The sequence below is a fragment of the Orcinus orca genome, chromosome 18 (assembly GCF_937001465.1).
Source record: "Orcinus orca chromosome 18, mOrcOrc1.1, whole genome shotgun sequence".
Taxonomy (NCBI): domain Eukaryota; kingdom Metazoa; phylum Chordata; class Mammalia; order Artiodactyla; family Delphinidae; genus Orcinus; species Orcinus orca.
In genome coordinates this window covers 74,526,517-74,545,847 of record NC_064576.1, presented here as the reverse complement: position 1 = coordinate 74,545,847, position 19,331 = coordinate 74,526,517, and the positions used below count along the sequence as shown (strand labels likewise).

The 19,331-nt window shown below is 44.9% G+C and overlaps 1 protein-coding gene across 5 annotated transcripts in view; it reads right to left on the bottom strand.

Moving 5' to 3' along the window:
- RNF6 (ring finger protein 6) overlaps positions 1–19,331 on the bottom strand; it is a 58,130-nt gene that overhangs the window by 24,933 nt on the left and 13,866 nt on the right. The window contains exons 6-7 of one of the 5 annotated variants that reach the window (XM_049700920.1): positions 18,724–18,841; positions 16,988–17,554 (exon numbers count right to left, since the gene is read on the bottom strand). The exons of 1 other annotated variant lie outside the window; for it this stretch is intronic. In XM_049700920.1, coding sequence (XP_049556877.1) covers positions 17,550–17,554; positions 18,724–18,841 — 123 coding nt within the window. In that variant the 3' untranslated portion in view covers positions 16,988–17,549. Of the gene's footprint in view, positions 1–16,987; positions 19,216–19,331 lie in introns of those variants that run through there. 3 more of the 5 variants (XM_049700919.1, XM_049700923.1, XM_049700921.1) reach the window with 3 other exon arrangements.

The following is a 19,331-nucleotide window of genomic DNA, read 5'->3' as shown; positions in this document are numbered from 1 at the left end:
ACAATGCCAGCTGTCTGGTGAACTGCCCTCTGGCCAACTGTTTAACATTTCCCTGAAGAGTCTTCTCACATACACCCCACTGATTACCTTCATTTCCTCTAGCACAGAAATCAGTGAAAGGAATACATTATAGGAATACATAGCCTTCAGAAGAAGTGTTTTTGAAATGTGTAGCTTCAAAGAACAGAACAAATCTCATAAACGACTGACCTCTGGAAGTACAGCCTCTATGAGATGCCCAACCAGCCTCCTAGGGGAGATAATACCTGCACCCCTTCAGTTTCACCAGCAGTTACAGCTACAATTTCCTTTAGACGAGCGATGACCCAGTGGGTCCTAGAAAGTTTGAGTCCTGTGAGTTTTGTAGTTGCCTTCTGTTGCCCATGTATATTTTGAGTGTGGATATCATTTACACTGAAGTAATTCAGGCAACCACACTGTGCTGTAAGACGAGGTGAAAACACAGGAATCTCAATCCACTGCACTTTTAAGGTCCATGTAGGATTGATAGATCACAGATTCCATCCAAAGTGATTTATCTCCTAATCTAACAAAAGTACAAATAAAACAGAAGAAGAGCCTGGAGAATGCATCTAAAAACGTGCTCCTTAGTCACTAACTGTTGTGACTAAGAGCACAGAGCCTGGAGGCCAAACGCCTTGCTTCAAGGGGGAACTCTATTCAATATCCTGTGATAAACCATAAGGGAAAAGAATATAAAGAAAAGAATGTACGTATATGTATAACTGAATCACTTTGCTGTACAGCAGAAATTAACACAGCACTAAATCAACTGTACTTTTTTTTTTTAAATCTTAAAAAAAAAAAAAATCTCAACAAGCACTGCAGCTCCCTGGCCTGTGACCTTGGGCAACCTTGGGCGGTGGAGTCACTCTTACGGATGAAGAAAAAGGGCCTTGTGAGGTTACGGTATTAAACGAGGAATGTGACCCTTTTGGGTGCCAGGCGCTCGCCTAAGCATTCAGATTTTTAAAATAATTCTCGAATGGTCATTCAATAAATATTTGGACGAGATGAACTTTCACTCAAGTCCAACGTCGACACTGAAGGCTGCGATGAAATGTCATGTGAACGTTGTGAGCCGTCTCCACAGGAAGCAAGGCCGTCCCCAGGGTCCCCAGCCCGGCTCCCACCACCAACGACCGCAGGGACCCGGCGCCCGAGCACCCAGCGCAGCGGCCGCCAGGGCGCGGGCGGCTTTCCCACGGGAGGTGACACAAGGACACAGCCTGCCGGCCGCTCGCTCTGCCCACGCCTTTTTCCCTTCACCTTCTTCTTCAAGCGCACCGGCCACGCGGCCGACGCTGCTCCCTCACAGCCCCCGCGAGGCAGGGTCACAAAGGAGGAAACCCAGGCCGGGAACGGCCGAGCTCGGCTTTTCCTCAGAGCCCGTGCGAGGCGGCTTCCCCCGTGCGTCCAGCACGCTCCTCCATGGGTCTGCGGCCGCTGCTCCGGCAGCCTCCCCGGGCGCCCCGGCTCTTCGGGACGGGCCGCGGCCAGCGAGCAGCAGCCCCACCGGCCTCCCCTGCGCCGCGGGTCTGCCCGGCTCTGCGCCTGCGCAGTCGGTGCGCTGGGGGCCTCGGCGGCGCGCCTCCTGCCGGCGCATGGGGTCACAGGTTGGCTGCCGGGAGCTCCGGGGAGCGAGCCAGGGAGGCCCCACGACCAGGTCGCGGAACCATCACTCAGCACCCACCGCGGTTCCGTCCCTTCACCCAGGGTGGGCCACGCCCCCGGGAGAGAAGAGCCGTCGCGGTGCCCGCCTGCGGCTGGAGGAGGCCCAGCTAGGGCTCCACAAGCTGTTGGTGATGATACACTGATCTTCTAATTAAAACAGTGTCCTCTAATTCTCTCCATCGTAATGGCACCTTTTCCCGTGTGTAATTAATAAGTGAGCTGCTATTTTCAGAAACTCTGGTAACATGCAACTCGATATGCCGTAGAGCCCGAGTAAAACAACATACCCCAAAAGAATTCCTTTGGTGACTGGAATAGGCAGAGGGATGGGAGTGTTGGATTAGGATGTGGGCTTTGACATAGCAATTCTGGGAGATTGGTACCCTTGGGGAACTGTGGTTGGATTGTGCACTGCCTGCGTAATATTCCTGCCTGACACGTGTCATGGAAATGAAGTAGAGAAATACAGTGAATTGTGAAGGAAGATTCTATGGGAGGTGAGAACCTCAAAATCAGTGGAACATCTAAAGCAATTCTACTCTTTCTTCCCTCCTTTCCCTACCTTGCCTGGGCATTTGTGGGCATTTGTGTATATTTGCTGGTGAGTTTGTCATTTGGTAGACAGGGTGAGGGCTCAGGACTCTTATTTGCTTGTGATCATTGTCTCTTTACTTATATCCCTAACAGACTGCAACTTGAAAATAGGGGCAGTTTAGACAGATTCTAAAACATAATCGTTTTTGCAGAAGTAGAAATGAAAAGGTAAAATTGAATATGTTGATCAAGTACCAAAAAATAGCTCTGGAGAAATAAATAACGGTTAAGTGAATTATTTATCTACACAACTGGAAATTGTAAACAATTAGTGAACAATTGCACTTTTGACTTATGTTACATGTTTCACTCCTATCTCTCTCAGAAGGTGTAGCTGACTTTGCTGGAAATTCTCATACATAGATCTGTAATATTTTCCTAGGACGATGTTATGATTGGTCTCCCCCATTTCACCCGTACATAAACGCATTTCAGAATTTGTTCAAACACTGAACTATTTAAGTCCAAAAGACATGCTGTATAATAGAAATCTGTTATGCTTTTACCCTAGAAGTTCTTAAGGCTTAAAGTATATAAGACTTTATTTATATATAAATGTATAAACGTTTATAATATGACATAATTATATTATAAATGTATAATATAGTATAGATAGATTATATATATAATATAAAAGTCAGTAGGGAATATCCCACCATCAAAACTACAATAATATGGGACTTCCTTGGCGGCCCAGTGGTTAGGACTCCGGGCTTTCACTGCTGTGGGCCCTGGTTGGGGAACTAAGATCCCACAAGATGCACAGCGCTGCCAAAAAAAAAAAGAAAGAAAGAAAAAGAAAAGAAAGAAACCTAAAATAATATAATTCAGTTGCCTTCAAAGGTGAAAATTCTGTAAGCCTTGAAACATGAGAACAGATTAATTATTTTTCCGTTTATAGAGTAGTGACCATGGTGTTATAAAGATGGACACTCAGTTTTGAGACATTTATACATGCGTATGTTTCATTGTTTCCTGGTCCAATATAAGTGCATAATACGAGTACCTCTGCATTTTAAAGAATGTGCTGGCTTAAAACAATGCCTCGCTTTATATTTTCCTTGAATGAAAATAGTGTAGACCAGGAATGCTGAGTATACGAGAGGTCACAAAACGGTAACCCTGTGAAAGCCTGAGGAATTCGGGCCATGCAAAGCAAGTGTCTTTAGCTGCCCTCTACCAAGAGAGGGCAGCCCTCTTCTCACAAATTATCTGCATGGTGGGCTCCAAAGCATAGTGCAGGAAAAAAATTTTAGAACTTTTATTTATAGCTATTATTTTTATCTTAGCTTTAAAAAGCTTCTGTTTGGTTGTGTGTGCTTTATAATAATATATAAATATATATGAGCATGCACTACACTTTTATAATTTGTAAATAAATAAATATACATATATTTGGAGTGCAAGAAAAAAAATTTGTCAATGAAAGTAAGGTACCGTGGAAAAAGTTTAGAGGCCGTGATTCGAAACTTGTCTCCTCCGGGGCAAACTGCAAACCTTGCACGTTCCCAGAATCAAAGGTCTGTAATCACATGCTTGGAAAGTTCTTTTGTACCTTCAATACATATTTGGGTAATATCCACTATGTCCCACCTCCTGCGAGGTTCTGAAAGTACAGTAAAAGGCAAAAGAGCCATGGTCGTCCCTTCATGAACTTTACAGTCTACTAAACATAAGCATTGAACAAATAAACACAAGATAACATTTTTTAAAAAATGATATACTGTTAAGTGCCAAGGAAAATAAAGTTTCGAGAGGTCAGCGAAATCCTTCCGAGGGAGTGGCATTTGATCTGAAATCTAAAGGACGAGAATGAGGTAGGCAGAGAGGAAGAGGAGGAATCTCAGTCGTGGGAAACAAGGCAGAAGTGTCAGCTGAGCGGAGATCTCTTTTCGCTGAAGAACTGTACAAGGTCCCTGTGCCCGGAGCTTGCGGGGAGGGAGTGAGGCCCGCCGGGTGGGGCTGGACCGGGCCCCTGGGGACCCGGAGACCGTGGAAGCGTTTTAGACTGTACCTAAAAATGCAACGGGGGAGCCAGTCACAGGTTTTCATCAGGGGTAGAAATTCAAGTTCACTTACGGAAGCTTCCATTTCCATTTTTCATGCCCTGGTTGCCTAAAGCGTGTCCGAGAGTCAGGACATAACACGCTGCAGGTCAAGATTTCAAAACAAAGTGAAAAAAAGAAAGCAAGCAATCAAGACTCTTCTGGAAATTTGAACGGCCGGAGCGTGTGCAGCTTTGAACAGTTAAAACCCCCCCAGACGAGGAGGGCGGACTCTGTCTTGGAGCTGGAGCTCCGGCCGCGCCGAGGGGCGCGCCGCCGCTGACACCAGCCTGTCAGGACGCGCGCGCGCCCCGGCCCCGCCCGCACACACTCGCGCACGCACCGGGCTTGAGGTTGGGACTCCTCGGCCGCCGTCCGCGCTCGGCCGTCCCGCCTGTCGCGGCACCGCCCTCTCCCCCAACGTAGGCGGTGCGGGGGCGGTGCGAGGGCGGTGCTGGCCCGCCTTTGCCCCCCCCAGCCCCGCCCCAGTTGCCAGAGCGCCGGCGCGAGGCGGGGAGGGGTGTGGCCGGGACTGACCCCCCACGCCCCGGCCTCTTGCCCACCCACGCGCCGATCCGCGACCCTGGCGCGGGGGCTTCCCGAGGGCCTCTACTGGTCCGAGGTTCGGTGCCGGACCGTGCTCGGGCCACGAGCCGGAGGACCGCTAGTCTCGCCGCTGTGGGCGCCTCCGGCCACGGCTGCGACGTGGGGGTTCAGCCTTCGGACTGGGAACCCGCAGGAGACGCCTAGGAAGGGGAAAGGCCTGGAAAACTGAGCCGGCTCCAGAAGGGGTGAACGTTTGGTGGGCGGGCGAGGCTGATAGCCGTGCGGATAGCGGGATACGGAAGTTCTCGAGGTGTCTGGTGTATCGGTACAAATGTCCGCTCAGGTGTGCAGGAAATATCACGCCTCTTAACTTTCTGGATCTCAGTTAATTTCTGACCACTCTGAGCTACATGTAGCCCACCCTTCCCTGCCCCATCTGATGGATTGCGTAAAAAATTAAAATTACCGCATTTATTCTTGGGGTTCCCTTTCCCAGGGGTTAAGCCAAAGTCTGGAAGCAGTGACTTTGTGGGTAAACTCATGGTTAAGTAACTTACCCAAGGTCACGTTGCCAAAAGTGGCCCTCAGGATTCAAACCCAGACTACTTAGACTCCAGAGAGTCTTGGTTGAGTCATGCTAGATCCCTCTCTGAAATGTTTAGCTTGAGCCCTATTTGAAGCTGGCTTGGACCACAGTGCCCTGAAGTATAAGCACACTGGACTAGAAGTCACCAGGTGACCTAAAACAAGACTGCAGTTTCCCCTGGGAGAAGTGGGGTTAATGTCCAAGGTCTACAAATGCTAGGGAGTGTAAGGTCGTTTGCAGGCCACGATCCAGCCCATACTAACGGTGACGCAGCAGCTCCAAGGTGAGGTGTCCTCATCATTGCTGATGGGAAACTAGATTCTACAAGAATAAATGGTCGGTAGACAAGGACAGATGAGAAATGCTGACGGTGCAAGGGAGGCAGTTATGACATCAGTCCCCCCCCAGCCCAGCCACCCTCCCACCCTCCCTTCAAACAGACATAGACAAGAACTTAGTCGTGCGGCACAATTAGGGAAGAGAAGCGGACTCCTTAGAGGAGCGAAATCTATGGTCAAAGCGCTACTGATCACTTTCAGAGAGTGCTGAGTACCTACTCCTGGAATTATCAGCAGTCCCACTGAGCCACAACTACTGAGCCCGCGAGCCGCAACTACGGAAGCGCGCCTAGAGCTGGCGCTCCGCAACAAGAGAAGCCACCGCAATAAGAAGCCCGTGCACCGCAACGAAGAGTAGCCCCCGCTAGCCGCAACTAGAGGAAGCGCGCGCAGCAACGAAGACCCAACGCAGCCAAAAATAAATATTAATTAATTTTTTAAAAAGAAAAAGAAAAATTCCCTCCTATCAGAAAAAAAAAGAGAGCAGGACCTTCCAGTCACTGCTTAAGGCACCCAGAAGAGCAGACTGGGGGAACTTTTAAGTGAAATCTGCAGCTCTTCTCTCCCTCTCTGTGGGGACCTTAGTTGGGCAAGACAGAACAGATTCCCGAAGAGGGTGTTGGCTGTATGCAAACTGATTTGCAGACTCAGAGGCCTGCACTCCCCCAAGGTAAGAGGGAGTTTTTTTAAAATTTAAGATATAATCAAAACGGTTCCTATTGTAACAGATCCCTGGATGGAAATACGCGGTCTTGCTCCATCACTCAAAAGCAAATGACAGGCTCAGTTTGGGCATAATATCAATGGCTACATTGTTTATGTATCTATATGTTCATATGAAATTTCATAACTCATGCCAAATAGGAAATGGAGGTTTTAAATTGCTTCAATTTGGACATTTTCACCTAATACCCCAATGCTTTCAGAAGGGAAATTGTTTCCATTTAAAGGCAATTTGCACCAGTCTTACAGAAATCCTGCCTCTTTTCATAGACTGGGCTCCTTTCATAGACTCCAGAGAGTAGGAATTCATCTAGCTCATCCCCTGGACTCTTGGATGATGGAACTGTAGACTGAGTTCTAGACAGGTCACAATCATCCATTCTCATCTTTAAGCTCTTTAGAGATGGGGATTTCACAGTCTGCTTAATAAATCACCGCCATGTTTAATAACCCTCACTTTGGGAATTGTTTTCCTGGTTCTAATCCAATCCCTCCTCCGACAGGTTAGCATTATGGAGTCTCAGATCTGGAAAATAATCTTAAAGGTCATTGTATTCGTTTTCCAACAAACCTGATGGATTAAAACACATGACTTTATTTTCTTACAGTTCTGTACATTTAGAATTCCAATGGAATTCAAATCTTCAACACATGTCACAAAAAAATCAGAGTGAGGGCAGGGCTATGTTCATTTCTGGAGGCTACTGCTGGAGAGATCTTTACTGGCCTTTCTGACCTTTTAGAGGCTAACTGCATTACCTGTTTTGTGGCCCCCTTTCTCCTTCTTTAAAGCCAGCAACGTTGCATCTCTCTGACCCTTCTTCACATCATCCTCTGACTCTGACCTCAGCCGGGAAAGGTTTTCTGATTTGAAGGACACATGTGATTGGATTGAGCACCCCTAACCCCTGCCAATAATCCAGGATCATCTCACCATTTTAAGGTCCTTATCTTAATCACATCTAGGAAGTCCCTTTTGCCATGTAAGGTCACAGTCACAGGTTCTAGGAATTAGGACATGGATAGCTGCAGGGGCGGGGGGATTATTTTGTCTACTCCTTTCTGCAAGAAGGAATCCCCTGACAGATGCTGCTCTGACTCTGAGTACTTCCACCGATGGGGAGAGGTCACTGCCTTATGAGGATGCCAAGGGTAATGTTCAACTCTAACTCTAATCTAGAGGTAATAATGACCAGCTCTAAATATCAGAAAATTTGTATGTTCAGTCCCAATAGTTCCCATACGTAGTTCTTTGCCTTCAGAAGCACAGAAGAAAACCCAACCCAGTATCCCCACTTACACACCTGCCACATGAAGTTCTTAAAATATTTGAACACAGCTAGATGATTTCCCTTTTACTCATTAGTTGAACATACTGAGAACCTATTATATATGCGTGCTATTCTAGGCTTCAGAGATACAGTAATTAACCAGCCAAAGTCCCTAATCTCATAATGCATTCCTTCTGGTGAAGGAAACAGGTGGTTAATCCAACAAACAGCATTAGCACTGCCCTGAGTACCATCAAATCAAGGGTACCAAAACAGCGTTTGAAAGAATTGGATTTTTTTTAAAAAAATCATCTAAATAACAATTACAGGGCTTCCCTGGTGGCGCAGTGGTTAAGAATCCGCCTGCCAATGCAGGGGACACGGGTTCGAGCCCTGGTCCGGGAAGATCCCACATGCCGCGGGGCAACTAAGGCCGTGCGCCACAACTACAGAGCCTGTGCTCTAGAGCCCACGAGCCACAACGACTGAGCCCGTATGCCACAACTACTAAAGCCCACGTGCCTAGAGCCCGTGCTCCACAACAAGAGAAGCCACCGCAATGAGAAGCCCGCGCACCGCAAGGAAGAGTAGCCCCCGCTTGCCGCAACTAGAGAAAGCCCGCGCACAGCAACGAAGACCCAATGCAGCCAAAAACAAATTTATTATTTTTAAATGAAAAACTTTATAAAAACAGTAACAATTATAGGAAGAAGTTAGAAACTTTGTACACATATTGTATATTTTAGGGTTGTTTTTGCTTTGAAGTATAATGGGTGAGCATCAAAACCTCACACCCACAGTCCTCTGAAAATCTTACTCTAGGCCTGGGGGAGAGAAAATTTGAGTGAGAGAGAAGTTTCAATTAGAGTAAACAAAGATGACTTCCTGAAAAAAGTCGATCCTTCCAAGATGAGTAGAGTTAGATAAATAAAGGCTAGAGGGAAGACAGCAGCCAGATAAGAGGAGAACTGGGGCAGATAAGCCTTTTAGTTTGGGCGTCCAGCTGTGGGTAGGGCATATTTTGGGTGTTTTACTCTAGTTTTAAATAGAAGTCTTCTCAAAGGCACTGAGAAGACTAGGAATTCAGTGGCAATGGGGTAGCACTGCTCTGGCATCTCCCCACACTATCTGTAAAGCTCCTGGAAAACAAGAGGCTACACCTCTACAGGCTACAAAACTTGGAGCTAAACAGCCTCTAGCTTCCTGTGACTGAGTTTACCTGCGTCTCCCGCAGAGCTCCAGGGGGTGGCAACCTATAAAATCAGGAGGACGCTCCGGTGGGTGAAGATCATCGAGGTGTTTGTTCTTAGTCACTTAACTTGAATTCTCCCCCTTTTCCCACGGTCTAAATTCAGCCCTGCCGTATGCATGCTGGGAGCTGGGAATAGATTGTGTAATTCGCATTCACGTTCTGTACTGCTGCTTCCAAAAGATAGATGAACTGAAATACTGTAAATAAAGCTAACTAATTTTCACTCAAATTTCCGACAGAAAATGAAAATCTGCTTTTTTCAATCCAGCTTCTAGAGGTTCTGCGGCTGTTACTGTAAAGTTGAAAGTTCATTGGTGGAGTGAATTATCTTGACTCCACCTCTCCATTGTTTGGGAATGGATACATTTTGTAATCAACATTTGAGGTCTCTCCTTCCCTTTGGCTTTCTTATTTGGATACTTTGTTGCAAAATGATCTTTGAAGTTTGTGTATTTTCTTTTAGGCGTGTTTGCCTTTAAGACTCAGAATAAGACTCAAATTCTGACTTCTTTGGCTGCAGATCAACTTCAGCCATATTTCCCAAGACCTTCTTAATGACTACTGGAAGTGTTTCTGGCATTGTTTTGGTTGGATATAAATTTGTATCCTTTGATGATACTTCATTCTCAGTGATTCTTATTTTTAAATTTTGTTTGGTCCCTAAGGGGGTGTGCTGAGTTGAAACTTGAAATTGTATTATAAGAGGGGGCAGGGTCTAAAATGAGAACTAAAAGGTGGTACAATGCTGTCTGTGTAAACAGTGGAATGATAATGATATCATCCTTTCAGTTCTCTATAAGGTTCTGGAGAACTCTGATGGCTCTCTTCTTTTACTACCTGTATCAACTCAGGGAACTTGGGCACGACTACTAGCAAAGATCAGTGGTTCCCATTCCCATAGGGCAAAGTGTAATCCTTCTGGGGCAGGTGACCACAACTTGCTTTATTTCCTTATTTGTACATGAGTTTGGATCATAAAAGATACAACATGATTGAGACAATTTGAGCAAACCAAGCCCTACATATTTTTTTAATAGATCTTTATTGGAGTATAATTGCTTCACAATACTGTGTTAGCTTCTGCTTTACAACAAAGTGAATCAGCCATAGGCATGCATATGTCCCCATATCCCCTCCGTCTTGAGCCTCCCTCCGACCCTCCCTATCCCACCCCTCTAGGTCATCGCAAAGCACCAAGCTGATCTCCCTGTGCTACGCTGCTGCTTCCCACTAGCTATTTTACATTTGGTAGTGTATATATGTCCATGCTACTATCACTTCGCCCCAGCTTCCCCCACACCCGCCATGTCCTCAAGTCCATTCTCTATGTCTACGTCTTTATTCCTGCCCTGCCACTAGGTTCAGCAGTACCTTTTTTTTTTTTTTAAGATTCCATACATATGCGTTAGCATATGGTATTTGTTTTTCTCTTTCTGTCTTCACTCTGTATGACAGACTCTAGGTCCATCCACCTCACTACAAATAACTCAATTTCGTTTCTTTCTAAGGCTGAGTAATATTCCATTGTATGTATGTGCCACATCTTTATCCATTCATCTGTCGATGGACATTTAGGTTAGTTCCATGTCCTAGCTATTGTAAACAGTGCTGCAATGAACACTGTGGTACCTGTCTCTATTTGAATTATGGTTTTCTCAGGGTATATGCCCCGTAGTGGGATTGCTGGGTCATATGGTAGATCTATTTTTCGTTTTTTAAGGAACCGCCATACTGTTTTCATAGTGGTTGTATCAATTTACATCCCAACAACAGTGCAGGAGGGTTCACTTTTCTCCACACCCTCTCCAGCATTTATTGTTTCTAGATTTTTTGATGATGGCCATTCTGACTGGTGTGAGATGATATCTCACTGTAGTTTTGATTTGCATTTCTCTAATGATTAGTGACGTTGAGCATCCTTTCATGTGCCTCTTGGCCATCTGTATGTCTTCTTTGGTGAAATGTCTATTTAGGTCTTCTCCCAATTTTATTTTATTTTATTTTATTTATTAATTTTTTTTTTGCGATACGTGGGCCTCTCACTGCTGTGGCCTCTCCCGTTGCAGAGCACCGGCTCCGGATGCGCAGGCTCAGCGGCCATGGCTCACGGGCCCAGCCGCTCCGCGGCACGTGGGATCTTCCCGGACTGAACCCGTGTTCCCTGCATCGGCAGGCGGACTCTCAACCACTGCGCCACCAGGGAAGCCCTGTTTGTATATTTTGGAGATGAATCCTTTGTTGTTTCATTTGAAAATATTTTCTCCCATTCTGAGCATTGTCTTTTTGTCTTGTTTATGGTTCCTTTGCTGTGCAAAAGCTTTGAAGTTTAATTAGGTCCCATTTGTTTAGTTTTGTGTTTATTTCCATTACTCTAGGAGGTGGGTCAAAAAAGATCTTGCTGTGGTTTATGTCAAAGAGTGATTTTCCTGTTTTCCTCTAAGAGTTTTATAATGTCTGGTCTTCCATTTAGGTCTTTATTCCATCTGGAGTTTATTTTTATGTATGGTGTTAGGTAGTGTTCTAATTTCATTCTTTTACATGCAGCTGTCCAGTTTTCCCAGCACCACTTATTGAAGAGGATGTCTTTTCTCCATTGTATGCTCTTTCCTCCTTTGTCATAAATTAGGTGACCATATGTGCATGGGTTTATCTCTGGGCGTTCTATCCTGTACCATTGATCTATATTTCTGTTTTTGTGACAGTACCATACTGTCTTGACTACTGTAGCTTTGTGATATAGTTTGAAGTCAGGGAGCCTGATTCCTCCAACTCTGTTTTTCTTTCTCAAGATTGCTTTGGCTATTTGGGGTCTTTTTTGTTTCCATACGAATTGTAAAATTTTTTGTTCTAATTCTGTTAAGAATGCCATTGGTAGTTTGATAGGGATTGCACTGAACCTGTAGATTACTTTGGGTAGTATAGTCATTTTCACAATATTGATTCTTCCAATCTAAGAACATGGTGTATTTCTCCATCTGTTTATGTCATCTTTGATTTCTCTCATCAGTGTTTTATAGCTTTCTGAGTACAAGTCTTTAGCCTCCTAAGGCAGGTTTATTCCTAGGTATCTTATTCTTTTTGTTGCAATGGTAAGTGGGAGTGTTTCCTTAATTTCTCTTTCTGATTTTTCGTTGGTGGTGTATAGGAATGCCAGGGATTCCTGTGCATTAATTTTGTATCCTGCAACCTTACCAAATTCATTGATTAGTTCTAGTAGTTTTCATGTGGCATCTTTAGCATTTTCTATGTATAGTATCATGTCATCTGCAAACAGTGATAGTTTTACTTCTTCTTTTCCAATTTGTATTCCTTTTATTTCTTTTTCTTCTCTGATTGCTCTGGCTAGGACTTCCAAAACTATGTTGAATAAGAGTGGCGAGAGTAGACATCCTTGTCTTGTTCCTTATCTTAGTGGAAATGCTTTCAGTTTTTCACCATTGAGTATGATGTTTGCTGTAGGTTTGTCATATATGGCCTATATTATGTTGAGGTAGTTTCCCTCTATGCCCATTTTCTGGAAAGTTTTTATCATAAATGGGTGTTGATTTTGTCAAAAGCTTTTTCTGCATCAATTGAGATGATCATATGGTTTTGATTCCTTAATTTGTTAATGTGGTGTATCCCATTGATTGATTTGCATATATTGAAGAATCCTTGCATCCCTGGGATAAATCCCCTTTGGTCATGGTGTATGACCCTTTTAATGTGTTGTTGGATTCTGTTTGCTAGTATTTTGTTCAGGATTTTTGCCTCTATGTTCATCAGTGATATTGGTCAATACTTTTCTTTTTTTATGATATCTTTTTCTGGTTTTGGTATCAGGGTGATGGTGGTTTCGTAGAATGAATTTGGGAGTGTTCCTCCCTCTGCAATGTTTTGGAAGAGTTTGAGCAGGATCGGTGTTAGCTCTTCTCTAAATGTTTGATAGAATTCGCCTGTGAAGCCATCTGGTCCTGGACTTTTGTTTGTTGCAAGATTTTTAATTACAGTTTCAATTTCATTACTTGTGATAGGTCTGTTTATATTTTCTAATTCTTCCTGGTTCAGTCTTGGAAAATTGTACCTTTCCAAGAATTTGTCCATTTCTTCGTGGTTGTCCATTTTACTGGCATATAAGTGTTTGTAGTAGTCTCTTATAATCCTTTGTATTTCTGTGGTGTCAGTTGTGATTTCTCGTTTTTCATTTCTAAGTTTATTGATTTGTGTTCTCTCCCTTTTTATTCTTGATGAGTCTGGCTAAGTGTTTATCAATTTTGTTTATCTTCTCAGAGAACCAGCTTTTAGTTTTATTGATCTTTGCTATTGTTTTCTTTGTTTCTATTTCATTTATTTCTGCTTTGATCTTTATGATTTCTTTCCTTTTACTGACTTTGGGTTTTCTTTGTTCTTCTTTCTCTAGTTGATCTCGGTGTAGGGTTAGATTGTTTGAGATTTTTCTTGACCTAAATAGACATTTCTCTGAGTAATGTAAATTTTTGTGGGCTGGCCTGGAACAGAAGCCTTTTCCTCTTGCCTCAAAGTACAAACGTGTGGTATTATTTCCATGGTAAATGTATTCTGAATTTCCAAAAGAAAATCTTACCAACAACTTTTAATGTACTGATACAAGCTATTTGTAAGCCAGCGTCTACCTACATACCCAAACTTTTATCCATTACTTATTAAATACATAGAGTGACCTGTTGTGTACCTGGCCTCATGCTAGGGGCTGAGGATGACTTCAAGAAGCTCACGGTTCTCAGGGGAAGACAGAGTGTAGCCAAAGCTCCTAAATGGGGGATGACATGATGCTCGGCACTTTTACCTTGGCCCCTTCCTCCATAAAAAATATCAAAATTATATTCTACTGCTGTGTTGGTATGATGATAAATGTGATACAGGTTACATCATAGTTACATATACATATATATTTTGATGATTTTAAAAGAAATTAAAACATTTTCATGGGCCCCTAAGAGGTAGTGCGGGTCCCAGACCTCGTGTCTGCTGTGCCCTGGAGACAGGACAAGAGGAGCATTTGCAGAAGCGATGCTGGAGGTGAGAGTCGAAGGATAAACCGGAGTTAACCAGAAAGGCCATCACAGGAAGAGAGAACAGCATGGTCACAAACTTGGAAGTGCGAAGGGCAAGGTGAGGACCCCAAGAGGCACCCTAAATGGTAGAAAATGAAGTTGCGAAAGGTAGGCAGAGGCCAAAAATATAAAGATCTTATATGTTATTGTGAGAACAGTGAGGACGTAAGGGAGACAGCTGGGGATGTGGACATGGGACGCACCCAAATGAGCCTGTGGGAGGACTGCCCTGAGAGACTGCAGGGGGGTTGCCGCCACTTACGGGGTGACGTGGGACACGAGCACGGCCCTCATTGACCTGACACAATGGGAAGGAGACGATGAGGATTCCAAAGGATGCAGGCTGCTCAATTGGATGTGAGGAAAGAGGCAGGAATCCGGGTTCTTATTTATCCCCTTCTCAGCCCTTTCTTTAGTGCTTGACTCCCCGTCAAACATACACCAACTCAAGGCAAGCAACCAACCAGCTATGGGAACAGCCACCGTCGGAGGGATTTTTCCTGATCACTCTCCCATTCATCGACTGGACTAATTCCTCCTGGTTTTTGACCGTCTCTCCAATCCCTCCTGTTCTGACACCCTATTTAAACCCAGTTCTCCACCTCTGAGGCTTATCAGTGTATTGATCACAATTTTGTACTTGAACTTTGACTCTGCACTCACAGCCATGAGGCGGAGGTTCATTCTGACCCCTTGGAACCATCCTCAGCAAGCCAGTGCCACCTGACCTCCCCACAGGGGAAGGGGATCAGACGTTCCTGCCTTCATTGAACTGGTGAATGGCAGAGGCATTGAGCTCAGAAAAAGAAAGTGAGTAACACTCTGGGTGAAGATTATTTCAGTTCTGAATATACTGACCCTCAGGTTCCAAAGGGCCAGCCTAGCAGACGTTAACCAAGGCTGTCAAAATGCGGTCCTGGAGTACAGGAGAACGTTCTGAGCTAGAGGTGGAGATGTGATGCAGGAGTGTGCAGAGAAGAATTCACGAAGCCTCAGACGTCCTCGGAAAGCCCTGTGTGCAAGGTTGGCCCTTGGCTAGCATCCAGGAACTTGACTTGGGGGTGTCCCCACTGTTCCCTGACAGGCGTGTCTCGATGGGCCTGAACTATCTGTGCAAATCATCTGGTTTATGCTGAACACCTGCTTCCCTTCCAGGAGCTTGGAATTTTAGTACGTGCCAGGCAGAGGATGCCTACACGCCCAGCCCTCAATAAATCCCGGCCACTGAGTCAGTGATGAGCTTCCGTGGGAGACAACATTTCTCCCACATTGTCACATTCGATGCTGGAGGAACTAAGTACGTCTGTGTGACTCCACGGGGACAGGAGTCTTGGAAGCTGGCCTGGCTTCCTCCAGACTTTGTCCCATGTGCCTTTTCCCTTTGCTGACTGTGCTTTGCCTCTTCCCCTGTAATATATCTAGCTGTAAGCACGACCGTATGCTGAGTCCTGAGTCCTAGCCAACCACTAACCTGGAAGTGGTCTCAGGAAACTCCAACACAGGGAGTTGTCAGGAACACCAGGTAATTCAGTGCTGGGAATTAGAATGGAATTGATCCCCTCGCAATCTACATGGTTGCAGTGGACCGGCCACATGACCTGACCCCAGCTGGTCAGAGTGCAATGGTCCCTTTGCCTCATCCTGCAGACAAAAATGAAGATGGTGCCCTCGGATGGTAAAGCACACTGGTCTGAAATGCAGCAAAGGGTCAAGGGAAGATTAACGAAAGGCTCCCGGCTATGCCAGAAACAATACCTTATTTAACTGAGAATTAGAGGCATAGGAGGATACTCCTAACAAAATTCGAAAAACAAACAAAAACCTAAGGTGTTACGGCCATGGCTATTCCCCCAAGCAAATCAAGGATAAGACAAGATTTCTGGCATTGGATGCAAGACCCCAAATGAAGTTGTTAAGGACCTAATTAAAGTTTTAAGGAAGCTGTGCTGTCACAAAAGCCTCAGCCCGTTCCACAGAGTTATGACTGTTCAATATTGCAGCAGTTCCCGAACCAAGCACGCATATCAAATGTGCTCACCAGCACCTCTCAAACCCTCCCGCCCCTGCCTTCAACAGTGCCGCCACCAGCGCCAACAGGGAACTCCTCCCTCGGGGCCTCTCTGAAGGAGCCCCGACTCAGGACCTGAACCAGCCGTATTGGCTGACCAAACACGTCCAGCTAAGTGAGGCAGCAAAGAGATGCCATGAGACCGTTTCTGTCATTCATCCTACTAAGCTTGCTCAACAAGGCCTGGTGTATATTCTGCACCAGCAATCGATGTGCTCAGGGACACGTCCTTCCCCCTTTCTAGTTTGATCTTGATTCCACTTCACTCTAGCAGGTAGATACAAGCTACACTGATCATTTATCCCATAAGCTGGATGGTGAGGAGTTGAAATTAAACCTGATCAAATCCAAGCTAATGAACTAGAGAAAGCCCGCGCGCAGCAACGAAGACCCAACGCAGCCAACAATAAATAAATAAATTTTTAAAAAAGCGCTTATTATCAAATCCAAGCTAACGGAAGAACGGACACCATCCAGAGAACCTGAACTCAAAATTGTGTCACTTCACACTACAGAAGCTACACGTGACCTTGGACCGTCTCCCACCGGGAAGAATGTGAACATGTCTGAAGCTGCACAGAAGACAGTTGGATTATAGTCAAGTAGGAACATTTTGTGATTAAATATGTAATTGTCTTCAAATGAGACATTAATAGAGGAAAAATACGTCTGAAAGTGTTGAGTTTCCGGAAGAAGTGTGACTGTTGTTTTTTTAAAAATGAAAAAAGAGAAAGAAAACTATAGGGGCCAACTCAAGAGTCTTCGGAGATGTAATGCTCAAAATAAAACAACAAACATACTTGCTGTAAGTATTTATGGATCCCCAGTTATCACAAGGGCAGATACATCAGGGCCTAATACACTCAGTCACTGAAAAGCACCCCCAACCTGTCTGACGACATCAAGGAAACGAGCACCACTGCCACTCAGTCACGTCCTTTGGAACATGGAACATTTGGCCCTCTCGATGAGAGATGGCTCTGGCTTCCTGGGAAATCTGTGCATCTGTGTTGAGAGATATCCCAGGTCTCTGATTGCCAGAGTCATACAAGGTTGAGGGAGAGACCCTACAGGAGTCTGCTGCCACTGCAAAGGTAACAACCACCCACTTCACATGGCTCCTATTTCTACACCATTTCTTCCTCCTCTGGCCAGAGGTTATTCAAATGGAGACATGTAGGAAGATGAGAAGTTCACTGTAAGTTCTTGTCTGGGAGAAATATTCACGGAAAGGCCTCAGACAGCTTATTAACTCTGACCTTAACACAGCATCTTCAGATGCCTCATTCATCTCTTTGCTGGATTCATCCTCATAGTATAGATTCTGTTTCATATCTTTCAGGAGTGGTCCTTCTCTTTTCATTCTTGGGAAAGAAAAGGTGTATTTGCACATGGAAACAAACACATGATATAACAAAGTTACAAAATTAGACAAGTATCTTTGGGAAGGAGTTAGGCTGAAAACTTCCCAAAGCATTTCAGCTTCTCCAGGATGCAGGGTAGTGGAAAGAGCACAGGCTTTGGAGGCAAATGGTCCTGTGACTGACTTTCTAACTCTGCCTCCTACCATGTTAAGTGGCAATAATATTTCAAGGAGAGCATGGGAGATTTAAACTAGGAATTCATGTTAAAGACTGAAAGAAACACAACCTAAGAGTGAAAGATAATCAAGTCGTAACAATGCTAGTCGAAATTATAAAACTCTGAGATACAAGAAAAAGAGGGTAATAGGATGTAATACGTAGGAAGGCAGCTAGGAAGCTGACAGTTTAGAAACAGAAGTTCACAAGACAGCCACACTATATAGAACAAGCTCTAAGGACATGTCATGGAAAAGAGTCAAATGAAGAATTTTTTTTTATAAATTTATTTTATTTTTGGCTGCGTTGGGTCTCCGTTACTGCACGCGGGCTTTCTCTAGCTGTGGAGAGCGGGGGCTACTCTTCGTTGCGGTGCGTGGGCTTCTCATTGCAGTGGCTTCTCTTGCTGCAGAGCACGGGCTCTAGGCGTGTGGGCTTCAGTACTTGTGGCACATGGGCTCAGTGGTTGTGGCTCATGGGCTCTAGAGCGCAGGCTCAGTAGTTGTGGCGCACGGGCTTAGTTGCTCCGTGGCATGTGGGATCTTCCCGGACCAGGGCTCTGCAATGGCAGGCAGATTCTTAACCACTGCGCCACCAGGGAAGCCCCCAAATGAAGAATTTAAATGATTTGTTCCTTTCTTTATTGGAAGCACAAGGGGTACAATCCTTGCTGAGTAGATGCTATAAATAGACAATGAGCCTTTGTGTTTGTCATCAGCCTTGTTTACTGGGAGATGAATGAAAATATTAAAGAAAACACTTCTTTGTTCCCAACTAGGGTACCCATCTACCAAATTCATTAGGCTTTCCTGCTGCCTTCAGGGACGTTTCCATACAGTGCACAATCCAATTCTACTTCCAGTGCCTACTCGGGAATCCCTTCACGTGCTGGTCCTCCCATGTCTTGCAAACGACTGAGGATCAACGTGCTTTTTTCTCTTCTTTATCCTTACTTTGTTCATTTCCCCTTTTGTTTTCCTCTTGATTTTCCGAACTGCTCAAACCAGGGGAGGTAGAACTTCCTGAGGAAGGTTCCATATGAGCAGTAACTGCTGGATTTAGTCTCTTGTCCTATTGGGGACAAATGGTGCCACGAAAGTGAGTGTGATGGGTACATGAATACGGCTCCATTTCAGGTCAATGTCTACACTGGCCGAGCTTGTAACTTGTCCGCCCTCCTCCACTCAGAGATTCTCCACCTGTGAACACATGACTCTCCCACCTCCTCACAGTGAACTAGAAACCAAACAATGTCTTCTTTTTTTCAACATTTTTATGCCCTTTTCTTTCTTTCCAGTTTCACTTCCATCAACCTAGGTTAGATAATAACTGATGATGATGATAATTGATAGTAAAAATTGATCATAATATTTCCTTTATTGGTTTCTTGCTTCCCATCTCTCTCCACTCCACCGCGTTCTGCACACTGCACCGCACCAATCTTCCTGAAACATGAAAAGTGATCTTACCCTTCGCCAATACGATTTATCAAGAGCCATCTAGACTCTGTAGAGCAAAAATCCCGTAAGTCTGGTATCTAAAGCCTTCAAATCAAACTCCC